At 45.7% G+C, this 22,363-nt stretch overlaps 6 protein-coding genes across 9 annotated transcripts; 3 read left to right on the top strand and 3 right to left on the bottom strand.

Annotated features, from left to right (window-relative positions):
• Positions 1 to 624: 624 nt before the first annotated feature.
• On the bottom strand, positions 625 to 2,694 carry mylpfb (myosin light chain, phosphorylatable, fast skeletal muscle b). The gene is made up of 6 exons (XM_037279040.1): positions 2,543 to 2,694; positions 2,259 to 2,357; positions 1,520 to 1,700; positions 1,356 to 1,434; positions 1,244 to 1,292; positions 625 to 1,155 (listed from the first exon to the last, which is right to left on the bottom strand). Exons 1-6 carry the CDS (start codon positions 2,543 to 2,545, stop codon positions 1,054 to 1,056), a joined length of 513 nt encoding a protein of 170 aa, XP_037134935.1. The 5' UTR covers positions 2,546 to 2,694; the 3' UTR covers positions 625 to 1,053.
• A 788-nt stretch (positions 2,695 to 3,482) lies between these two features.
• LOC119138696 (sesquipedalian-1-like) lies at positions 3,483 to 5,608 on the bottom strand. 2 transcript variants are annotated; one of them, XM_037279007.1, is made up of 4 exons: positions 5,470 to 5,608; positions 4,935 to 5,047; positions 4,370 to 4,673; positions 3,483 to 4,222 (listed from the first exon to the last, which is right to left on the bottom strand). In XM_037279007.1, exons 2-4 carry the CDS (start codon positions 5,013 to 5,015, stop codon positions 3,807 to 3,809), a joined length of 801 nt encoding a protein of 266 aa, XP_037134902.1. In that variant the 5' UTR covers positions 5,016 to 5,047; positions 5,470 to 5,608; the 3' UTR covers positions 3,483 to 3,806. The 2 variants fall into 2 exon arrangements, with proteins under 2 accessions (XP_037134902.1, XP_037134903.1); XM_037279008.1 differs by lacking the exon at positions 5,470 to 5,608 and adding an exon at positions 5,300 to 5,463.
• Positions 5,609 to 5,825: 217 nt separating this feature from the next.
• On the bottom strand, positions 5,826 to 9,297 carry pkmyt1 (protein kinase, membrane associated tyrosine/threonine 1). The gene is made up of 8 exons (XM_037278842.1): positions 9,032 to 9,297; positions 8,163 to 8,587; positions 7,853 to 8,090; positions 7,406 to 7,673; positions 7,230 to 7,333; positions 6,984 to 7,156; positions 6,698 to 6,912; positions 5,826 to 6,564 (listed from the first exon to the last, which is right to left on the bottom strand). Exons 2-8 carry the CDS (start codon positions 8,559 to 8,561, stop codon positions 6,246 to 6,248), a joined length of 1,716 nt encoding a protein of 571 aa, XP_037134737.1. The 5' UTR covers positions 8,562 to 8,587; positions 9,032 to 9,297; the 3' UTR covers positions 5,826 to 6,245.
• A 42-nt stretch (positions 9,298 to 9,339) lies between these two features.
• Positions 9,340 to 11,706, top strand: LOC119138726 (elongin-B-like). Its single transcript, XM_037279052.1, has 4 exons — positions 9,340 to 9,421; positions 10,057 to 10,191; positions 10,281 to 10,389; positions 10,836 to 11,706. Exons 1-4 carry the CDS (start codon positions 9,419 to 9,421, stop codon positions 10,946 to 10,948), a joined length of 360 nt encoding a protein of 119 aa, XP_037134947.1. The 5' UTR covers positions 9,340 to 9,418; the 3' UTR covers positions 10,949 to 11,706.
• A 397-nt stretch (positions 11,707 to 12,103) lies between these two features.
• Positions 12,104 to 16,777, top strand: LOC119138615 (transforming growth factor beta-1-induced transcript 1 protein-like). 3 transcript variants are annotated; one of them, XM_037278875.1, is made up of 13 exons: positions 12,104 to 12,499; positions 13,635 to 13,685; positions 13,836 to 13,984; positions 14,049 to 14,104; positions 14,172 to 14,323; positions 14,434 to 14,503; positions 14,600 to 14,684; positions 14,817 to 15,029; positions 15,100 to 15,273; positions 15,339 to 15,420; positions 15,511 to 15,659; positions 15,724 to 16,036; positions 16,084 to 16,777. In XM_037278875.1, the coding sequence occupies exons 1-12, from the start codon at positions 12,487 to 12,489 to the stop codon at positions 15,988 to 15,990; spliced, it is 1,461 nt and encodes a 486-aa protein (XP_037134770.1). In that variant the 5' UTR covers positions 12,104 to 12,486; the 3' UTR covers positions 15,991 to 16,036; positions 16,084 to 16,777. The 3 variants fall into 3 exon arrangements, with proteins under 3 accessions (XP_037134770.1, XP_037134769.1, XP_037134771.1); XM_037278874.1 differs by having other exon boundaries at positions 15,724 to 16,777; XM_037278876.1 differs by lacking the exon at positions 13,635 to 13,685 and having other exon boundaries at positions 15,724 to 16,777.
• Positions 16,778 to 17,120: 343 nt separating this feature from the next.
• patl2 (PAT1 homolog 2) lies at positions 17,121 to 21,110 on the top strand. The gene is made up of 17 exons (XM_037278434.1): positions 17,121 to 17,144; positions 17,301 to 17,448; positions 17,614 to 17,861; positions 17,922 to 17,990; positions 18,398 to 18,463; positions 18,535 to 18,680; positions 18,827 to 18,901; positions 18,976 to 19,099; positions 19,162 to 19,279; positions 19,342 to 19,448; positions 19,520 to 19,573; positions 19,643 to 19,785; positions 19,884 to 20,040; positions 20,103 to 20,243; positions 20,308 to 20,405; positions 20,484 to 20,624; positions 20,830 to 21,110. Exons 1-17 carry the CDS (start codon positions 17,121 to 17,123, stop codon positions 20,861 to 20,863), a joined length of 1,893 nt encoding a protein of 630 aa, XP_037134329.1. The 3' UTR covers positions 20,864 to 21,110.
• Positions 21,111 to 22,363: the final 1,253 nt, after the last annotated feature.

The following is a 22,363-nucleotide window of genomic DNA, read 5'->3' on the forward strand; positions in this document are numbered from 1 at the left end:
TAGCCTGTTCAGGTTCGTGGAGGGTGCTGAAGTCTATCCCAGCTGACGTCAGGCGAAAGGCAGACTGGTCGCCACCCAACACCGGTACACGTCAGCCATTCATATATTCACATAGTTTTATTTTGAAGAGACTTTTTGTTCCGAGTCTGTACTTCCTGCGCATAAATCACGTGGGTAAATGACGGCTACCGGACACTCTATTAGGTACACTAACACAATCCTATACTGCACTGTTTAACAACCTTTATTACATAACAAAGTAGGCTCACGTCTGCTGTTATCTAGTGGAAGAGCATATAATAATTCTGCCTTTTGCTATAGTCACTGGAATATGTAGATAGATGAACATCAAAAATATATTTTCAGACTAGTTAAGTTAAATTGGATGCTTTACCACAGACCACTCATCAATGTCCTAGTAAAATCCCGAAAGATGACATGACAAAGATTGACATGACATGCAGAGAGAGAGCGACTGCGGGGCAAAAATACACGTCATGCAATGGACTGCGTAATGATTTGCATTGCTTTGTCGCCGTCTTGTGGCGAATATGGTGAAGCACATGCTTAAACCATTCATGGTTATGTCCCTGCGTCTAGTCAAACCAAAACAACACAGAACGCTACGAAATACAGTGGCTTTTATTTGTACTTCTTTCTTTGTTACAATGGAGACATGGACAGTCACAACAACAGGTGGGAAACAGCAGCAAGGGGGGCGAGGAGAGGCAAGCCAGTGTGACTTTTCTTTCTTTCTTTCCTTCCTCCCCCCCTCATCATCTTTCAGCATCTCTGCGGCCCCTGCAACCTGACCTGTCCTCTGGGAGAAGGAAGTGGGTGGACGCTGACTATTTTAGTGCAAAACTCCCGTTCCTCCTCCACAAAAAGAGGACAATTCAGAGTTGAGACAAACAGACCAAATGGGTCAACCTGCTTACTTGTTTCAAGTAAGAGGACCTGAGTAGGCCGGGGTGCATGTATGTGTCGGGGGGGTTGATATAATTTGGCGTGGAATTAACGTGGAGGGTTGTTTTGTTTTGCAGAGAGGCAGGTTTACTCTTCCTTTTCCTCTCCGTGTGTGATGACGTAGCAGATGTTCTTGTAGTCCACGTTGCCAGCCACATCGGGGGGGAAAGCGGCCCACAAGTTGGTCATCTGGATGGAGGACAATGGAAATGTTGATTTTGTGAAATGAATAAAAAAAAAAATCTTTGTTTGGTGTGTTCATAATAACCGAGCTCACCTCCTCGGCGGTGAACCTGTCACACTGGGTTGTCAGGAGCTCCTCAAGGCTAGAGAAGTCAAATGTACATCAGGTTATGTTGATTCAAAACGGAAGAATGAAATCATCTTACAATTCTTTCTTGATGGAGCCGGTGGCCTCGGGGTCCAGGACCTTGAAAGCGCTCACGATAACGTCCTCGGGATCAGCGCCTGATTAAGGAAAGTCTGGTTAACTTTCCTCATGTTGTCAAATTGGCATTGGAGTATTTTTGGTTTTCAAAATCAATCAGCGGACCCTTCAGCTTCTCGCCAAACATGGTGAGGAAGACGGTGAAGTTGATGGGACCGCTGGCTTCTTTCACCATGGCCTCCAGCTCCTCATTCTTCACATTCAGTTGGCCCATGGTGGCCAACACGTCCCTCAGGTCATCCTTGCTGATGATGCCATCTCGGTTCTGGTCAATGATTGTGAAAGCCTGCGGCGACATGACACGTACATCAGAAAGGCGCTCTTCTGATCAAGCGTGTGGCTTGCCAACATCAACTTGGAAATGTTGCCCGTCTCACTTTGCCCACGTGAAACCGTAGATGACATCGGACACCGTTGGGGACTTGGCAGCTGGTGGGCCACTTGTTTTCTCAAGGTGTTAAAATGGCTTCGGAATGCCAGACAAGCCCGTTGCATGCGGGCGGTGGGTATCCATGACATCTGTCACCTACCGCGCACCCGAACCCGGTCGGCCTTTTTCACCTCGTGGCTATTCTTCTCCTTTCTGCCATGTTCCATCACCTCCAGAGGCCATCAAGGGGGGTTTAGCCCCTTATTTGGATCTTTGGCACCCCTGACCAATCATATCGCGCAAACTGCTTTTCATTTAAATGTGACTGTTCCTGCTTCTATTGACTGCTAATCCCACCAGCTGTTGGGCAGCATTCCAGCGGGGTCACACGGGAGGCCGACGTAACCCCTCGGCCACTTCCAGCGTCATCACTTTTATATAGTTCTGTTTTGCATGAGATGGGGAGAAGGTTACCTCCTTGTACTCCTGGATCTGGCTCTGCTCAAACATGGAGAACACGTTGGAGGAGCCGCCCTCGCCCTGCTGCTGTCTCCTCTTGGCCTTCTTGGGTGCCTACGATGCCAGGTACAATTCATGCCGATGAAATTTTTTAGTCTGATAATAATTCTTCCAATGACTATTTCATCTGGACTTAGTTTGAAAACTAAACCAGAGTTCAGTACTAAAATGGTCCATTTCCCAGCATGCAATCTTTAATGCGGCGAGAAGCAATTTGAAATCATGAGGCAAAAACTCACCATCTCTCAAGTTTGTTGGGTTGTTGTTGGTCAAGACGAGAAGCCTACGCCGAGCCGATGTGACTGACGTGCAAGCGACGGACCCCTTTGGGCCTTATATACCAGCCCGGTGGGGGGCTAACTTTAGCCACACCATCAGGTTTGGCAGCAAAGCAGAGCTAAGGACAAAGTAAGAGGGAAAAAGAGGCGGAGCGAGGAGGTGGCGGGTCCTACGTGGGCTAACCGGCGTTCCAAAATAGGCAGACTTGGAATGAGGTGAATTCAATGCCAACACGCAGGCTGGGACTAATATGGCCAAATTCAACTCTAGGAGAACAAAAGATGAGTAGCCATGGACTGACACCAAGTCCTAAGTGACTAATGCGCCTTGCATTTTCAAGTATCATCACCTGTCTCTGCGTTGATCCGTCTTGAGCAGTAGAACCCTGAAGGATTTATAAACAGCCGTGAAACTTGAAAACAGTTGACTGATGTTCTTTGGGTCCGCGCCAGGGATGGCACGCGACTACAAGGCTTGTGATATCACTGAGAAATGTCAACAAGCACACGAAGCTTGTCCCGGATCATGTTTGAAAGCAATTTGTGCAATCTAGCCGATCAATACCTTCACATTAAATTGGATTTGGTCGGGCTCCGAACGAAGCGAGCACTGACTGAAGGTCATCGGCAGAAAGGCCTCCACTCGCTTACGGGCGGGCGAGCGAGCATGGCGAAGGTGAAAAGAGTGAGACAGAGAGAGAAAGACCATAAAAACCAGACAGCTGGACACACCAAAATAGCCGTGGCAGCCCCCTGCCACCATTCTCTTAGCTTCCTTCTAAAATTTGACGTCTGGGCCTGAACATGCTAAAAAAACAACACTAAAAAGTCAAAGATTTTTTATTTGGACTCAAGAGTCTTTCCAAATTGTGTTGATAAATATTAACAAATTTCTTGTTGCTTTGAACTTACAATTTTATCAACTATACATTTAGAACACATCTTGAAGTTTTGTTTTGTTTTTTAATGTGAAGAATGACACTTTTGTCAACAAAAGTGTCTCTGACTGTAAATGACTTGTCTTCCAGAAATGACATCACTTCCAGGTCATAAAGCTGAGAACATCATCTCCACGTCCATACTCCGAGGTATGAATAACTTTGGGGTGAACTGCTCAAACAAATACTATTTCAAAAAAAAAAAGTTGATTAAATGTTTTGGAATGATAACGCTGCGTTGAGAGCGCTAATTAGTCTTGAAATGAGATTTTGAATATCGGACCAGTTCAGTCAAAGCTACTCAAATCGATCAAGTTTTCCTGGAGTGTCACTTGGCCGGCCCGTCCGCTTCTTGACCAATCAGCAATCAGGTCCTTGACTTCCTTTCCAAAATCATCGTGTAATTTGCTAAATTCTTCCCGGGTGCCCGAACACACCACCGACCAGTCCCCAGCGGGCGGAGCCGGCCCGTTAATCGGCGTCACGTTGGCTGTCCTTTTGGGCCACAGTTTGGGCGACCTCTTAACGGTGGTTTTCAAGGGAACAGTTGGAGTTTGGAGTGTCGGGACGGAGATCGCGGTGGGGCCTGCAGCTCCTGCTGGATGCCGGCTCAACGTGGACAACTGTGGGCTTCGTTGACGTCCAACATTCGGGGTGGCTGCGCCGCTGTTTGCTGGGTCACTGAACAATGCCTCTAATGTTTCTAAAAGAACAACAAAAGAGCAAATGTTTCAGAAAGACATTTTTTATAGCTATTACCCTCCCGACATGATTTCAACACAAACCTATTAAAAAACTGTCATCGTCCTGTTATCACATGACGTCACTCAGAGGTATTGAAAACACTCACCTTTGTACTTCTTCTCCAGGTCCATCACAAGCAGAGATAAGTAGCCGTGGTTAGCCGAAAGTAGGGCCTTGATCCAGCTCTCCTGGCTGGCCTGGTCCTCAGCGGCAAACTTGTAAGGACGCAGGCCCAGCTCGCTCCACACCAAAGAAAAGGCAAACTGCTCCTCCGATTCGCACAGCTGAACGGTGCAGCCCTCCAGAACAATGACTCCGATGAGGTCACGGTCATCCGGATGGTCCTTGTAGAAAAGGAGGTTCCCCTTCAGAACAAACCAGCGCTTGTGATAGGAAGGCCTGATATCACCCTGCGGGACAATACTTTCAGTTAGTCTGGATTCTATGCAACAGGAAGGCGAGCGGGTTTCCTGTTCAGCACTAAAAACAAAACAAAAAAACTCAACAAAAACGCAAAACGATAGTGGCCTCATGTTGTGAAGTTTTCTGCCGCCATCTAGTGGCGAATGCCTGAAGTCCACTTCCAACTTTTGCTCGTATTACAAATCAAAACAAGACCAGGCGACCACTATTGTGCAGACTAGCTTACCTTGATCATTTTTTTTGCTTACCTTCTTATGGAGATAGCCTGCTTTGTCCACTGGTGAATTGCTGGATTCAAAATAGGACACAACCTTCTCGTCTATCTTCATTTCATCACATCACTGGCTGCTCAGCGCCAAACCTGTTGCGACATGTCCAAGAATTACAACACGACTCCATTTCCCCACACACAGTTTTTAAAAAAGTTGTGAAGAAGTGTTAACACGGTAATAACAGACAGAAAGTTTGAAGTTAAACCGGAAACTGCGCTTTTCGACGACTTTTCTCCACCACATTTAGAATGTCTTTAGAGTCATTGTTCTTGTCATCAAATTTAGTTTGGAATAGTTTTTAAAACTTTTTTTTCTGAAATGACGAGACGTTCGGCATTTACCTTAACGCTGTGTGAGAAGGGCGTGTTTCGTAGAACGTCTCATGAAAAATACAAATACGCTATAGACTGTGTGCGAGTGAACCGAAACAAGTTACACACGATTGTTTACATAAAATTAAACATTTGAGAATTTTTCTCACACACGTTCGTTGTTGTTTACCGCTACTCACCTGTGTGAAGAACGAAAGTGTGGTTTGGTTTCGTGTGAAGGTGGGAATCAATCACTTCCGGGTTGTGGAGCAAAATACCCCCGCCCCCCTTCCAAATGCACTTTTTGTGTAAATTTGTAAATTACAAACGTCCTTAGACAACTATGTAACTGTATCAAGAATGTATCAAGAATAAAAGTGATTCCTTAATGATTGAGCACCCACCCAAATGTTTTATTTTTTTTATTTTTAACCCCTTGATAACAAACTTATGGGGCTTGCTTGTGATTTTTTAAAATTGCATTTTCACACTTACATTGTTTGCAATCAAACCAAAGTATCTTAATTTCCATATCTGTTCAAAATAGGTTCCTTACCAGATACAGTCTTGTTGCTTCAGTGAAATGCTGTCGTCAAGCAATAGTGCGTGCATAATTCTATATTTGTCCGTGAGATGTGTTGGGCAGTGTGCAAATCTCCAGTATGCTGTCTGCTTGGGCCAAGAGTCTCTGGGGTACAGCTGTTAATTTATTGCACATGGTATCCTTGTCTTAACGCTTGAGGCAAAGTTACATCTACCAAAGAGGTGTTAGCAGGTGCTTGTCTGGCTTTTCTTAGTGCTTGTGAAGCTCTTTTGTCACTATCTATGCATGAACTTGCAGATGATACTCATGGGGAAGCAAAGCATGCTTTAAAATGTGAATGAGGAAAAACAAATGGCAGAAATAGTGCATTTATGCTGGAAGTGAACGTGTAACATTGGAACATTAGTTCCCAAAATAATGTCAGTCTCCAAGTCACGGCTGTGCCTTCACGGCCACTTCCTCGAAGAGACACAGCAGGTTTTTTGGCCCGAAGCCGGGTTGGTTGTCTGAGCGGCTGCGGTTGCGTCGCTGTGAGGACTGTCTGCCCTGCCTGGAGTCCAGCCGGTCAGTGTGACTTGGAGAATTGTGCGTGCGTGTTGTGCAGCAGTCACTGGAGTGGAGGTTGGAGGGTCCCCGGACTTCGTTAGACGGGGACCAGTCAACCGAATCCAGGTGAAGACTCCGGTCGACGTCGCCTGGAGAACATCGGAGCGGCGTGGACGTATTTTTCAAACCCAGTGTGGATTTCATCCTGTTGGAGAAGAGCAAAAGGTTCAAGACCTTCGAATTCCTGTGGCAAATTAGCAAATATTTTTTTTCACACTTGAACACATTAAGACATAATGAGAAGGAAAAAAACAATCAGCAGATTTCAATATGCTGACCTGCCAGAGAAGCTTGGGGAATCATCCGTTCCCACGGATTCCACCAGGAAGGGCTCGTCGTCCTCAGAGCTGTCGCCGTGCGAGGTGCAGGGGGGCAACGTCACCTCCCTGCTCCAGTTGTCTTTGGGGGGAGTGCAGGGTGCTGGTGTGCTCCAGCCAGGAAAGATGGCCAGGTAAAGAGAAGAGAAAAGTCGACGGCCATAGCCTACCACCATCTAGAAACAAAAGTAAAAAGTAGGACATGCAATGTAACAAAGCGACAGTCCGGAATGTTTTCCCAAATTACCTGGCAGAACAAGGCCAAAGTCAGCATGGTTTCTGCCAACATGAGGTAAGTGCGTCTCTTCCATCTGCGTTTTCTCACTGCGGGCAGTGCGAGAAGCTGACGCACTGTCGGCCTGTCAGAAGGCTCCGGACAAAGCATCATCTGAAGAACTTTCCGAAGGTCCGATGAAAGCCCTGCGCAAATATTCATCTTTTCAACCTTTGCTTTTGGGAGGGGGAAAATAATATCGATATAATGCAAACTTACCCGTTGCGACCTCAGGGAGGCACCCTTGTCTGAGTTGCTGCCAGCCCTCCCCACCATTGGGGACCTCAATATTGCATGCAAGCTCCAGAATGGAAACACCCAAACTAAAAAGTAAACAAGATGATGTTCGATACCCCATAATATACAAAATATGATTGATGTTATTGAATGTGTACCTGAAAACATCTGCAGCAGGTCCATATTCCCCGCGGAGGAGCTCTGGAGCCATGTACCTGGGATCTCCTCCGCGGTCATCTTCTCTGACTTTCTCTAAGTTGCTCTCTTTCATCTCCAGCAGAAGCCCAAAGTCGCCCAGTTTGAGCCGCCCCGAGGCCGTGACCAGCACGTTGGCGGGCTTCAGGTCCATATGAACGAAACTGCGAGAGTGCAGGTGGTCCAGCGCCAAGAGGAGGTCGCACAAGTACCACCATGCTGCACGCTCATCTGTGTCAACCAGGAAGAGAATAACACAACAGTGTCAAACTAGGACATCAGAAGACTTTTACATGTTTGTTTGAGTGACTATCTCATCGATTCATCCATAAAAAAATATTTCCTTATTCTTATGAGACTCATCCACCCGGAAGTACGTGTGACATCAAAATGGTGGACACATTCCCTACCGTTCCCAGGAGTCTGGCTCTCTGCATGGAGCAGCAAACTGGTGTGACAAAGTTCCGTCTGAATGTACAGCCGGCCGCACTCCTCCCAGGCGGCGACCAAGTTGAGGATGTGGGGGTGCGGGCAGACTCGCTCGTGGTTCCTAGCCTCCCTCACCTTGTGGTTCCTGTCATTGTTGCCCCTGTAGCGACTGAGCGAGCGTTTGACTGCATACAGGCGGCCATCTTTGTTATTTTGAACCTAGGAAAGAAAAGATGACCTTTATGGTGCACTTTTTTAATTTCTCCAGGTTTCACTTTGTCACCCACTCACCTTGTAGACTTCACCAAAGGAACCTCTCCCCAGCGGGCCCAGCCTAGTGAAGCACTGATTGAAATAGGACTGCTGCTTTTTGGGGTCGTACGAAGATTCCGGAGGGGGCGACTGGTTGAGAGAATCGGACAAGGGTGTCCACGTGGACGCCTTTTGGGGGAAGAGGTGGCTCCAGGAGAGAGACTCCTTAGATGGCGCCAGAGTGCGCGTCAGGGTCGGCGCCAGCGGCGGGAGAGAGCGTGTCATGAGATCAGGGGAGGAGACGGAGGAGTTGGATGTGGATGAGGAGGAGAGATGGTGGCGGCGCTTTTTCAAGGGGAAGGACTGCTCCGCGTGGGCAAAATGGGTGGGGAGCGGGAGTACTCGGGTCACTGGGGTATCCATGCCTAGTGACATCATCAGCTCCTTTCTTTCAAGTCAATGCTCTGCAAGTGAAAATAACAAGTGACTGATCGGTCAAGTGCATTTGACATGCAAAGGGAGCATCCGGTCAGACGTGTCTGCTGTAGAAAGAAAGCAAGCCAGTGCTACTGGTATCACTGATACGGATACTGGGACACCTAGTGTTCATACTGGTACCTGCTGGCACTAATACTGAGCTATTTTAAAACGTGCACATTTAACATAATGGTCAAATGAAAATCAAAGACGATTTCCACAGGCTGCAACTGCATGAACTGGAAGTGTTCACGAACTAACTTGGTAAAAGACAATCATTCCAAAATGCAACAAAGATACAACAACAACAGAGACGTTGCGAATGTAAACAGCTCGATGACGTGCGGAGTTGCAAAGTTTAGATTTTAGGGTCCCATCAACGTAAACGGTTCTTTAAGTGTCGTTACATGTAAGATGTATTTGATACTGACCACAATCCATCATAAATATGAACAGAACGTATTCCAAACAAACAGAGACGTCTACCCAAGTCCTCAATCGGTCCAGCAAGCGATGAAGTGACGTAGTCGTGTTATTATATATTCCACTTGAATTCTCGGCCGGACACTCGCTAATACAATATGAAGAACAATCATATTGATCCGGAGCTTGTCATGCCTCGAAATGTCGACGCGGTCAACACATGAAGCTAACTCGCGCCAAATTCTGAAATAAAATCTACGTAGAGACGCGCACTGGTGTTTCGTGAATACAACGTAAGCATTTAACTTGCCGTAAAACCGCGCATGCGCAGTGAGGCTGGGGCTTCTGCTGCACTACTGGGCTGGCGCATCGGGCTAGCTAGCTGATAACTTGAGATGGTAAGTGGGTTATTTTAATCACATTAGTTGCCATTTGCGTCTCTCGTTGGCTAATGGAGATTAATCCTCAGTGGGCGGTGTTAAAAACACGACACCGATGGAGATTAAAAAGGCTGATTTGGGGCTTTAATAGCGAGTTTATGCTATATTTGCTACGTTAGCTTCGGGCTTCCCATTTACAGATAGCGAGGTAATTTAGCTCGGCTAACCTTGGGGGTGATGTCATTTGACTCTAGTTAAATATTTAAAGATAGAGAGAAATAAAGCGCCGGACTTTATGTTGGAACTTACTCTTTCTAAATGTTGATGTATATTTGTGAGCTGGTTGTCAACATTTAGCTGACAATTGCTAGCTATTGGCTTAATGCCAGAAACTGGTGCTCACCGGATGAATTTCCTACACGACTTATAATTAGAGTGTTAAGCAATACTTGAAAACTATTTGGCCTACCTAACTTGTTATTTGAAGACACTGTCAACTTTTCTTTTCCCCGCAACAAACTAACTAGGTTCAGGATAACTTATCTGCAACAACTTATCTGCAACCATCGGATGAAATATGTACACATATCCTGTCCGAACTTGTCATGGGGAGAAAATATGACTGATAACTGAATTTATTGTTTTTATAACAGGATGTGTTCTTAATGATCCGGCGTCACAAGACCACCATTTTCACAGACGCCAAGGAGTCCACCACAGTGTATGAGCTAAAGCGAATCGTTGAAGGAATTTTAAAGAGACCACCTGAGGACCAGCGGCTCTACAAAGTGAATTGACCGCCTTTCCCAATTTCCAACTGAACACATTCTGAAGCTGCAAAAGAATTTGGTGACTGATATCCACTTTGACTTCACAGGACGACCAGTTGCTGGAGGACAGCAAAACTCTGGGAGACAGCGGATTCACCAACCAGACTGCCAGACCGCAAGCACCGGCTACTGTGGGTCTGGCTTTTCGAGTCAATGGTATGTTAACAGCAAGGAAGGTCGAGTGGTTTTTGTCAAGCAATGTGTCAAAATGTCAAAGTCAGTCCAAGTAGCTGAAACACAGAAAAGTAGAGAGATGTTGTCTTGCTAATCTTTCCAGGCAACCAGTATTGGATGTTGATAGAATGTTGCAATATTTACAGTGTTCTGCCACAAACTTTGCTCTCTTCCTTTTTAGTTTCGGTTTATATTCTTACAGCCCATTGACAGGTAGAAAAGCTGTATGTTTAGAAATGTATTAAAACACATTTTTGATAAGTTTCACATCTACTGTAAGTTACTCAGTAATATAGTTATTATAATATTAATATTGTGTAAATGTGTTCAAATATACAATAACAGACTTGACCAAGATCTTTTTTTCTTTTTCTTTATTTTTAAAATTGTTTTGATTGTAAACACTTTTCTCTCCTATGCCCCGCAAGATGAGATGTTTGAGCAGCTGCACATCGAGGCCTTCTCCAGCCCCCCAGAGCTCCCCGATGTGATGAAGCCTCAGGACTCCGGTAGCACTGCCAATGAACAATCCGTGCAGTGATGCGCGCCCCATCCGCCAGGCGACGCACTTGTGGAAGTCGGTGTGGGTGCGGGGCGCGTGTGGGATTAACTGCAGTGAAGAAGTCGTGGGGTGGAGGTTATGTAGTGTTATTTCAGTTGAGGAACGGGGACATTATGGGTAACGGCGCCCGTCCATGTTACCATCATGCTATCATCGCAGCACCCCCCCCCCCCCCCCTCGCTCCCAATTGTCTTCACGTGTCAGGTTTTTCGGTATATATGAGTTCCGCTCCTTGCTTTGGAAAGTGTGAATGTATGCGTGTGTGTGCGAGAGTTATTCTAATTATTTTCATTCATAATTTTGGAGGATAAAATAAAAGTGCAAGTATAGTAGTCCTTTTTAGAAGTAACCTGCATGGGTAAGGAGTGTGGCGTGTAACTGGGCAAACTGCATGACCCGAGGGCTTTATCTTCATACAAACGGATGAACGTGTTCTAGTTTCCTTATTTCTGGTCTTCCAGTTTTGTTCGACTCATTTCTGGTGTCCCACCAGGAAGATTGTCTTTTTTTTCACCCCCCGTGTGTGGTCACTGTATTTCTTCTTCTGTACATTTTCCTTAGACCAAAGGCGGGTATCTCTCGGACACCGGAGAAAAGCTATTTTTGGAGATTTTTGCCACAAAGTTCTGGAAATTGTTCCGTCACACGTCATCCTTTTTCAGCAAACCCCCCATACAAAAATACCCTGTAACTGTGAGCTTGCTTAATTAAAGGTTTTGCGTTTTTGTTTTTTACAATTCTGACTTTTTTTTTTTCCTCCTTAAATATGGACACTTAAAAGTCACTGCAAAGTGTTCTGTAGTATCAATTTTTTTTTTTCTAGATTATTTGCTCACAGGTGAGAGGCGGGCCACGCCCTGGACTGGTCGCATCAAGACAAACCGCACTGTAAATCTCATACATTAAAACAACACAAGGTATTACAAATCCTTTTGAAGGTATGTTTTGTCTTGCAACTGTTTAAAAAAAAAAAACTATTTAATATTGTAACCACTGTAACATTATGCACAAAATCATTTGTAAGTTGGTCATGAAGACAAAAAAAAAAAAAACATTTTAGGGACAGTGACATTTCGTTTCAGAGCAACTCCAAGGGTATTTTTCTGCATTTTGTCCAGACTTTTAGAATTTAATGTAAGTCTTTAAACATAAATAGATATTCCTCCTGACATTAGTTTGCGCAGCTCGCATGCAGCGCCACTTAAACCCAATTTGTCTCTCTCTGCAGCCAGTCATGTAATGACGTCATGTGTCCAGGGAATGCGGGCTGGGAACCGCATTCTTTTTTTTTTTTCTTTTCCCTCCTCCTCCCTCCCTCCCTTCAGTTAACGCCTTCCCGACTGAGAGAAGGCAACACAGGAAGAGGGAAGGAGTAAGTGGAGGAAAAAAAAAAAGGACGGGACGCCCTCCTCCTCTTCCTCCTGTGTGGGCGAATAACGGTGCATGAGAAGTTATCGCAGCCAGACAATAGCGCCAGTTGAGTCTCTATTCCAGGAGCCAAGCTGGGGTGTTCCACCATGGAAGATTTGGGTAAGTATCGAGACTGTGTTGTTCTTTCAAAGCTGTGGACGTGCATCTTTTATCTTCAGCTGTCCGGGCAGGAAATTAGCTCTGTGCTGCCGCTGGTTGCCTGATTTCTCTTCCCCTCGCTACCATGTAAGCCAACAATGTTTTGTGTATCTCAAGAAAGTTGGAGTCCGATGATGATTTGTGATCCGCTCCCATCCAGCCGCTCTTCTTTGTCTTGTGGAGCGTGCACATGCGCCTAATGCAAGCTTTGGGAAATGACAGTGTGATGGATTGAGTAAGCTCTCGACTTATTTTCCCCAAAGCCACAAGACACTTCCTCTTGTTCCCGAAAAGCAGAATGAGAAGGTGGGGAGGACGGTGCCCGCAAATAGCCCAAGGCCGTGCTTCTACTACTTCCCCCAACAATACCCTGCCAAGCTGTATGTGAATAGAAATAGGCCTTTTTTAAAATTATTATTATATTTGGACTATTCTTCCCATTGAGTCTGCTTTTTTGGAGTGCCACAGGGATGCAGCCAAGCGAAACTCAGCACATCTGGATTAGATTGGCCAGTCAGGCTGGTTTGTAGTAGCCATGTTTGGTCCACTTTTTGCGCCCCCCCCCCCCCTCGCTCAAATATGTACTGTTGTAAGTTAATGTGTTGAGAGAGGAAGCCGGTCGCAGCGGCCAAGACAAACAATTTGGATAGGGCCTGCTCTAAATATGGGCAAGATTCCCTTTGGGAGAATTTTACCTCCTTATATGAGCAGACTGAATGAGAGGAGGGGCGGTTGTAGATTATGCACATGATCCTCACCACACTGTGAATCATCTTGGCTAGATGAGCAAAGGCGGGAGGAATGCCACTTCAATCAAACACATCACTGATTTTTGAATCGTAATATGCAAGAAGTGATGTCAATAGTTGTGGCACAGATTTGATGCCAAAATGAATGACTCATTGCTACTTAGAGAAGTGGATGATGTCATGCAGTTGCAGAGCCACAAGTGTGCAAGAAGGGGGCGGGGATGTCGACTGAAATGCAATGCCAAACACTCTTCCTCCTGCATCCTTTCCATGCTGGCATGTGTTGGAGTGCTGGAAATATGTGTGTTTTTCATATGAGGTTGTGAAGCTGTCTCATTTCTCCTCAGGAGTGCCTGAGCCGCTTAACTACCCTCTCAGTCCTCGTATTGTTGTCTTTGGTACGTAACTGTCTGTGCATGTGCTTTCTTCTACGTCTCGTCTAGCCGCATGTTGTCTATCTGTGCTTGGGAAGATATTTCCGCCATGACGTCATCACTCCTTGCATTTCCCACCACCATTCCAGGTGATAATCCGTTTCTTCCGCACAGATGCTCTCCTGGCTGATTTGGAAAGCACCGGCTCCCCCCTCGCTCGTTGCCCGGTCTTGCTTACGTCCGATCCGCCAGCGCACACTGATCCGGACGTGCAGAACCCCACCGAGGTCCGCCCACCGCCACCCGCCTACACCCCACAGCAGGTACTTGTTTTTGGGGGGAGGTGTTATACTGCTGAAGGTCTGTAAAATGAATCTGTTGTCTCAGACGGTTTCCGCAGCCATGAAGTCCTCCCAAAATTCCAACCCAGACAAACTATACAGGTATTTTTTTTTTCTCCTTGTGTTTGTTAATCATTATGCTGCACACTCACGCACTCACTTCTTACAGCACGGTGTGTAAATCCCGTTCTCCTCGCTCAGCCGATCCCCCTGCTCCTCCAGTTCCTCCAGCCTTCTCCTCCTCCTCACTGCTGGGAGGAGGTCTGAGTGAACTGGACCATCTGCTACAGGAGCTGAACGCCACCCAATTCAACATCACAGGTCAGCACAGTGAAGCATCGTCATCCAATATCCTGCGTGCTAGTACACTCAGTCTTTGTCCTCGCTCGGAAGACAATTCAGCCAATTCTTATCACATGAACATTTTTCAGATGAGATCCTGGCCCAGTTTCCCACTTCTAAAGAGGATAAGATGAAGGATAAGGACTCCATTGTCTCCAAGTAACACCAAATTGATTGAATTTGTTCCATTTATGTCATTAAAAGCAAAACAGACGACATGTGCGAGTTTATTCAAATGGTCTACTTTCCCCTCAGCTCTGCAAAGCCCTCCGCGACATCCGCCACGCTGGAGTTGGACAAACTGATGGCGTCTCTCTCAGACTTCCGTGTCCAGAGCACAGTAAGTAGTCATTTCCAAAATAAAAACCAATGTAAATAAAGAGTACGACAACAATATTGCCGTCATCTCTTTTCGGAAAACCATACCTTGACATTCTAACGCTCATTGGAAAACTGTTTTTCTTGCTTCCAGCCGGCTGTGCCTGTCAGTCCAGTGATTATGACAACAGCAACAGCAACAACGACAGCAGTAACACCACAGCAGCCGGTTGCTCCTCCACAACCTTCATCGGGTGGCTCGCTGGATAGCATGCTAGGCCTCCTCCAATCTGACTTAAGCCGGCAAGGGGTTCAAACTTCCCCCAAAGGAAACTGTTCGGCCTGTCAGAAGCCTGTCGTGGGACAGGTGAGGTCCAACGGATTTGATTTTTTTTTTTTTCTTTCTCACTCATCGTGTGACCGTTGCCCTCACACAGGTAGTGACAGCCCTGGGCAAAGTGTGGCACCCGGAGCACTTTGCGTGCACAGAATGCGAGACAGAGTTGGGCAGCCGCAACTTCTTCGAGAAAGACGGGCGGCCGTACTGCGAGTCCGACTACTTCGCGCTTTTCTCCCCTCACTGCGCCCACTGCAATAAGCCCATACTAAATGTAAGAGGTCTCACGGCGCATTCAGGAGCACAAAGGTCTAAAGGTGTGTTTTATCATCAAACCAGAAAATGGTGACTGCCCTGGAGAAGAACTGGCACCCCGAGTGTTTCTGCTGCGTCAAGTGCAGCAACACGTTTGGCGAAGAAGGTAAATAGCGCAAGTACAAAAGCAGAAGTAATCAATCGACATTTAGAGTAAGGAAGTGGGATGTCGTTTTCATCACCTTCTGGTTGGCAGGCTTCCACGACCGTGAGGGCCAGCAGTACTGCCAGCAGTGCTTCCTGACTTTGTTTGCCTCCCGCTGTCAAGGCTGCAGCCAGCCCATCCTGGAAAACTACATCTCGGCTCTCAACTCTCTGTGGCACCCGCAGTGCTTCGTCTGCAGGGTGAGCGCAAAATGTTTGCCATTTTTGGGTCAACGTTCAAATGGTCCTACCCTTGCGCCTACAGGAGTGTTACAGCCCGTTCGTGAACGGCAGCTTCTTCGAGCACGAGGGCAAGCCGCTGTGCGAGGCCCACTACCATCAGTCACGGGGCAGCGTGTGCCAGGCGTGCCAGCAGCCCATCCTGGGCCGCTGCGTCACCGCCATGGGGGCCAAGTTCCACCCCCACCACCTGGTGTGCCACTTCTGCCTGAAGCCGTTGAGCAAAGGATGCTTCAAGGAGCAGGAGAACAAGCCCTACTGCCATCCGTGCTTCATCAAGCTCTTTGGCTGAAGACACGGACCACCTCTCCTCCTCCTTTGGTTTGAAATTTTATACTGTAGCAATGAGGGTAAAGCTGATCTCTTTTGTGCTTTTAAGAGTACAGTGAAAAAATAATCGAGACCCTGACAATTTTACAATTTCCTGTAGACGCCACAACATATTTCCTGGGCAGACGATGTCACTAGGTAGTGCCAAAGCAGTACTTTTTATATTTTAGGTCATGTTTGGCACCAAGAGGCCACAAAATAGCGCAAGAGCATTACGTTTGCATTGAGACTATGCTGAGCACAAAAACAGCTCATTTGTTCCTCCAAATTCTGTGAATATGCAAGGGAGCACTGTACTGTAATAAATAAAATCGCCAAATCATTTTCTATTTTCAAAAAAGAGGACAGCACATAAGCCCGGTGGTGTGAAATACAACTGAAAGAAGTACACTATAATTAGAATCTAATTGTAATGTCTCATTATGAAACACACCAAAAATAATGGCAAATATTTTTGTTACGTGCTTGTATTTATTACGTAATGTGCTGAGTCAATTAAATATTTCAAACCAAAGATATATAAAATAAATATATGGAAGGATTTTTCTTTTCAGAGATGCAGTTGTTTAAGTTTTCAGACCAAATAAATTACTGAAGGTGTTTTTATGTAGTCCGCTTCTTACAGTATATGAATAGGACCATTTAAAATATCACATGCTCTATATCGGATCACATTACGTCAAAAATACTGTATGCACTTTTCCAAAAACTTCCAAAGAATAAAACTACACGTTTCATTTGTAATTTCATTTTTGTATGTTTTTTTTATTTTTATTTACGAATATAACAATGCTTTTTATAATGTGTCTAATATTCTGTATACACGATAATATCTCAGTATAATTCTGTACCTATTAAATTGACCGGAAAACGTCTCCGTGTAGCGCTAACCCTACCCACTAGATGTCGCCCTTCGCCCATGAAAATAATCGATGACGTACTCGTGCGTCTACGTACGAACGTGCGTAATGACGTAAGCGTGTTTCCTCGCGCCCAGGTGAGTTAATTAAACAGACAATAAGTAAGTAGCTAACATCAGGGACAACATTTAACTTGACACGATCAAGTTTGAAGGGACAAGAAAAACACATCATGAGTGATTCACAGCGAACTAAAGTAAGTGAAGGACATCTAAGGCTGTTTTGAATGAATCTGACGTCATGGTTTCCCCTGTGAAGATGAATTTGGAATCGGATTAGCTAGCCCATTGCTAATACCCAGTTAATATGGGATCAGCAGATATCGGAAATATAATAATATTCAAAAATCCAGGTAGCTGAAGAAGTAGAAGAGCTCCAGTGGCCAGAAAATGGAGATAAATGGAGTGAAGGGGAGCCCCATGAGACCAGCATGCTCCTGCAGGCCATGGCGGAGGATGACGAGGAGATCAATATTCACAACGAGGAGACTTTTGGCATGGGTGTGTTGAGACACATTTGTTATTATCTTCAGTGTATGAGCATTCATGTCAGCTGAAAATTGGAAGTTCCTCACAGAAGTGAATGTGAATAGTTGTGTATTGTTATTTTGGTCCAGATTGAGTACCAAATCGTATTGATTGTGACTGCTCTTTTGTTCGTGGCAGATGTCGACGCACAGGTGACCCCAAACGGGCCCAAAAACACCCTCCTTGATTTTGGGGACCTGCCGCCTCTGCCCACCACGCCGCCGCCGCCTGACCCCAAACCGTCATTGCCTCCCAGCTTGCCCTCGCCTCCCATCCGGGTGCCCCATTATTGCAGAGGGCGAGGGAAGAAGAGGGGTCTGGGACTGGGTCTGCTCTTTGAAGACCCCGCCGTGATGAAAGTCGTGGAAGGCCGGCCAAGTCTCAAGGTGACGATTGAGTTGGCTTTTTGACTTTGTCAGCGCATCTGATTATTTATTTAACTCTAGAGTATGGATAGCGCCATTGTCGACTGTGGGAATGTTATGTGTCACCATGAGAATGTAAGTGCATGTTTTGTAGTTTTCTGTTACGCTTTTTTAATTTTTTTTTATAAAGCCTTCATTTTGTTCCTGCAGTGGATGGAACCCTCCTACAGAAAGACCAGCAGAGTATCTGAATTGATACGTCAGGTGATAATCACTCAAGTCTTGGCGTCTCAAGACTTGCAGCCTTATCCTATGAGGGGTGGGGGGTCGGTGTCTTTAGGACAGCGCTATAGTGTGTGTGATCGAGGGCCGCGGAGGCCAGCACCTGACCTCCAGATTCCAGGATCCCGTTTCCTCCTTTCGAGGCAGGAGTGGACAGGAACAGTGGGGGGCCTACCCAAAGCGGCAGTTTTGCCCAAGAGGCCCCTTACAGGTGGAGAATATTTTTGATATTGACGCTTTTGCAACCCATTAAAAGAAAAAATATTTCTACGTAGATGCCCATGATGCCAGGTCCCCCTTACTCCTGTCGGCCACTAACCCAGATGCAGCAGTACAATCAGGTCTGTACGAGGGATCCATTCAGCAAATGGTTTGTCCCAGTAGATGAATTTTGTTTTATTTTGGGAATCAGACGGAATTTGGGTACCCCAAAAACCAGCCACGTCATTCCACCCCGCTGTCACTCACTCCCAAAATGATGCAGCTTCGTTTTGGGCCCGACTCACCAAGGCTGTCGCCTTTCTACAGCACCTTATCGAGTCCAGTACAACATTTCAGGTTGGGTAATAATCTTGGATAGTGTGCTTTTATTAAATAAAATGATCAAACATTTTACATCTCTTCAAAAATGTTTATAATATTTAAAGTTGTTTGACTGAAACTTGAGGAGTGATTCTTTCTCATGCCGTGTGTATAATTTGCAGATACCCTGACCCAGTAACCCAGCTCCACCCACATCATCAACGTATACTCAACCAAAAACAACATACATTTCAGAGGTGGTTAAAATCTAATCTGATAAAAATGATGGCTGTATTTTTATTTGATTGTATGTAATTCCACACTTTCATAGAAAACCGTACAATTCGGATCCTTACTGTAATCTGATGACAGCCAAGGAGAAGGACTGGATCATCCGTCTCCAGATGATTCAGCTGCAAAGTGAGAATCCCTACCTTGAGGATTACTACTATCAGGTATGAAAACATGTTGAATGAATGTTTTTACTCTCATAATTTGCTTCTATTTGCTGTTTTAGGAGTACTACAGGCGGATGGAAGCCAAGATGGCAGAGGAGGAGCTGGGGCTCAAGAGCAAGCGGGTGCCCCCCAAACTCACCACTCCGTACATCACAAAAACCGAAGCCTACGCACCAGGTGACTCTTGCTGCCTTTTGAATCGAGTTCAGATGTTCTAGTGGAGCTTTTACCCCTTGCAGTGGTCCACATTGAAGGCTCCCTGGGTCAAGTGGCGGTCTCCACTTGCTACTCTCCCCGCCGTGCCATCGGGGCTGTTCACGCCGTTCAAGTTCATGGTCCACTTGAGGTGATTCTTGCCACTTTTTATTTTTTATTTTAAATCCCTGGCTGACTTCTGCTTGACGGCTACAACCGCAGGAGAAAAAAGACATGACACGGCAACGACTGGAACTTCTGAGCGAAATTGAAAAGGTGAAGTGGAGACCAGCTTTATTTATCTTCCTCCTCCTCCAGCGCTTTGAGCTCTCATCTCGCCCGCAGCTGTTTATAGTTCTGTTAGAGGTGGAAGAGTCGGGCAGGACCAACGCCAAAGTCTTGTCCGGGCCTGAGGAGAGGAGGTTGATGGAGAAGACTCAGAGGAAAGTGGAGCAGATCTACTCCAGGATGCAGCACCATCATGCCCTGTGAGTTGTCCTCACAGTTCCGAACACTGCATGTACATTTTTCCGAGTTCATCATATTGTCTTTGTTAGTGATGGGGTTTTTTTCAAAATAATTTTAGAAATTCCGAAGGGGAGTTTCTTCCTTTCCTTGTGGTCTCAAAGGGCAAAAAGCTTCTTGCCCGCTTTTTGCCCTTCTTGAAGCGTGACTTGGCCATCCACATCCTGAGGGTCATCACCGCCAATCTTCCGACGCTGATGAGCAGAGACACCGAAGAGGTGCAGTAAGCCATCTTGATGGCGTTTCCTCGTTTCTAAACACGAGTCGGTGGTGTCTTTAGAACCTCCCGGTGCTCTACCCTCCTCTTCGAAACGTGATCGAAAGCCTGACCTTCAGTCAGCTGATCGAGATCCTCCGAGTTTTGACCTCGTCGGAGAATCTGTCCACGAATGAGTGTCTCTCGCTGGCGTGCCAGAACAAGGTGAGGAATGAGCCTGGTGTGGTTGCTGCTGCCAGTTGACGCTTTTTTGATTTTTCTCCTTCAGTTTGGGATCTCGCTGCTTTATGCTCTGCTGTCCCGCGGTGAGAAGTTGCTGTCCTCTGGTGTTGCTCTGGAGCCCAGCATTGGTGACTTTGAGACATGGTACCACTACCGCTTTGTTGCTCCCCGAACGGGGGATCAGTTCAGACGCCTCTTCGACAATTTTAATTTGACTTCCAGGACGGACACAATATTCCAAGTGGCGGGGCAGCTTTCCCAGTGTTCGCTGGTGGAGCCGCTCCTCCTGCCCTCCAACGTTCTGACGCTCTTCTGCCGCTACCTGGACAAGCGCACGGTGCACCAGCTAAAAAGCAATATGAAGTAAGTCCTCTCACATAAAAAAATGATGACCCCGACTAATGCTGCATCCAGATTTATTTTTTTTGAGACAATCATGCATTGTGGTTGAAAATGGCAGAACACGATACAAAATCATTTGTCAGCGTTGTTAGGCGTGTATGTGTCTCAAAATAATTTATTGACTCAGCAAAAAATATTCTGCTAGATCCCCAAATGTTTCGTTTAGGTCTGCGACAGGAGGCCTGGCACTTCCATCCTGAGGACGACTGAGTTGTGTCAAGCAAAGGCGGAAGTTGCACTTAGGCTTGTTTTAATGAACAAGCTTATTGTCATGTTTCTATTTCTTTCCCCCACTTATTTGTGCACACCCACAAACTGTTTCCTTACTTTTATTTTTGGTCCCCTTTGTTGCTCTCAAGCAGGCTAGATTATGATGTTGAGGATTGTGTCGTAATATTTATGATTGTACAGTCAAATCTATGGTTTATATGTAGTAATCGCCAAGTTGTAACGTGACCCGTTGTACATGATGGCCGTGCGGTTTGTTTTTTCTGTAAAAAGGTACGAGTTTGTATATACATGTGTTTGATGTGACCTGTTATTTTTTTTATTTGGAAACAGGAATTATTTAAATGTCACCCTTGTAGAGCACTTGCAATATAAATAAACAAAAAAAAAACATTGTTAAAAATGATCAGCTTGAAGGAGAGATTTTTGGGGCACCTGAAAATCTACAGTGTAGATTTGCTAAGTTTGTCTTAATTTGTCGGCTTTCAAGCAAACAAGTTGGCGAGCTTTGCAGAGACGCCCATGTGTGACATTCCTCGAAAGAGAGGAACATCAGACAATGCTGGACTTTTTTTTTATCAGACAGCTGAGGAATTCTAGAACCCCCAAATAATGTAGTTTGCTAATAAAACAAGAAGTTCGGAAAATGTAACCCAATTGATAGGTTTTTTTTTGGAAACGTCTGACATTCCCTGAGATTTTTTTTGTGGCTGAAATCCACTTTAATATATATTTTTTTTGATAAAGCAGGCTGATTTATTTGTCAACTGTTTTAATTTTTTTTCTTATTCACATGTTTGCGTCATCTATAGCCACTTGAAGTCCTTTAGATGTCGTATGCTTTGTGTTGACCGAGTTTGAGTTGCAGAAGCCAAGTATGCGAGAGGTTTGGGCAGAGAAGGAGGTGAGACGTTGACCTCTCCTTGACCTCATGAGGATTTGGGCATCCAGTGAGGAATCTAAGTTAAAGGTGAGATTTCCTCGTCTTTTTAGTTGCTCTTTCATTTTGCTTGCTTTAAAATGTGCGTAAGTGGGGCACCGGTGACACCATGGAAACTCAAAGATCTCCCTCATGGTTTCTATGGTGTCATATCTGGGCTCCTCGTCATGTGGGCTGCTCATTTTCAACACTTTGTAACAATTGTCAACAAATTTATGGTGCGTTTTGAAGCAGGCGGTGTGCCTCAAGGTTCAATTCTAGGTCCTTTATAGTTTCATTTTCATATGCTCCCTGGAGACACCTTTATCATCTCAACAAACATGAGGGATGCCATGCAGAGGTCATCAGTCACTGTCCATACTCCCTCTCTTTGCTTCTCATACTTTCTCAAAAGTGTAAATGTGCTTTAAATGCCTAATTGGTCACTTTGCGTGAACGTGCTTACAACTTTGGTGTGGATTCAGGGGGGTGATGGCTGGGAGACTGGAGGAGGAGCCCTTGCAGCCAGAGTGTATATGAGACCCTCACATCT

This window comes from Syngnathus acus, chromosome 19, assembly GCF_901709675.1.
Source record: "Syngnathus acus chromosome 19, fSynAcu1.2, whole genome shotgun sequence".
Lineage (NCBI taxonomy): Eukaryota > Metazoa > Chordata > Actinopteri > Syngnathiformes > Syngnathidae > Syngnathus > Syngnathus acus.

Coding starts and splice junctions, on each gene's coding strand:
- mylpfb (XM_037279040.1), bottom strand. Junction 1,435..1,519: donor GTTTGGCGAGAAGCTGAAGG/GTCCGCTGATTG, acceptor TTCCTTAATCAG/GCGCTGATCCCGAGGACGTT. Junction 1,156..1,243: donor ACAGGTTCACCGCCGAGGAG/GTGAGCTCGGTT, acceptor TCCTCCATCCAG/ATGACCAACTTGTGGGCCGC.
- LOC119138696 (XM_037279007.1), bottom strand. CDS start 5,015: ATGAAGATAGACGAGAAGGTTGTGTCCTATTTTGAATCCAGCAATTCA. Junction 4,674..4,934: donor CAGGCTATCTCCATAAGAAG/GTAAGCAAAAAA, acceptor ATTGTCCCGCAG/GGTGATATCAGGCCTTCCTA. Junction 4,223..4,369: donor CCTGGAGAAGAAGTACAAAG/GTGAGTGTTTTC, acceptor TTGTTCTTTTAG/AAACATTAGAGGCATTGTTC.
- pkmyt1 (XM_037278842.1), bottom strand. CDS start 8,561: ATGATGTCACTAGGCATGGATACCCCAGTGACCCGAGTACTCCCGCTC. Junction 7,334..7,405: donor CCTGCTGCAGATGTTTTCAG/GTACACATTCAA, acceptor TTTACTTTTTAG/TTTGGGTGTTTCCATTCTGG. Junction 6,565..6,697: donor TCCCCAAGCTTCTCTGGCAG/GTCAGCATATTG, acceptor CTTCTCCAACAG/GATGAAATCCACACTGGGTT.
- LOC119138726 (XM_037279052.1), top strand. Junction 10,192..10,280: donor AGGACCAGCGGCTCTACAAA/GTGAATTGACCG, acceptor TTGACTTCACAG/GACGACCAGTTGCTGGAGGA. Junction 10,390..10,835: donor TCTGGCTTTTCGAGTCAATG/GTATGTTAACAG, acceptor ATGCCCCGCAAG/ATGAGATGTTTGAGCAGCTG.
- LOC119138615 (XM_037278874.1), top strand. Junction 14,504..14,599: donor AAGGACTCCATTGTCTCCAA/GTAACACCAAAT, acceptor CTTTCCCCTCAG/CTCTGCAAAGCCCTCCGCGA. Junction 14,685..14,816: donor ACTTCCGTGTCCAGAGCACA/GTAAGTAGTCAT, acceptor TCTTGCTTCCAG/CCGGCTGTGCCTGTCAGTCC.
- patl2 (XM_037278434.1), top strand. CDS start 17,121: ATGAGTGATTCACAGCGAACTAAA. Junction 17,449..17,613: donor CGAGGAGACTTTTGGCATGG/GTGTGTTGAGAC, acceptor TGTTCGTGGCAG/ATGTCGACGCACAGGTGACC. Junction 18,681..18,826: donor AGTCCAGTACAACATTTCAG/GTTGGGTAATAA, acceptor TATAATTTGCAG/ATACCCTGACCCAGTAACCC.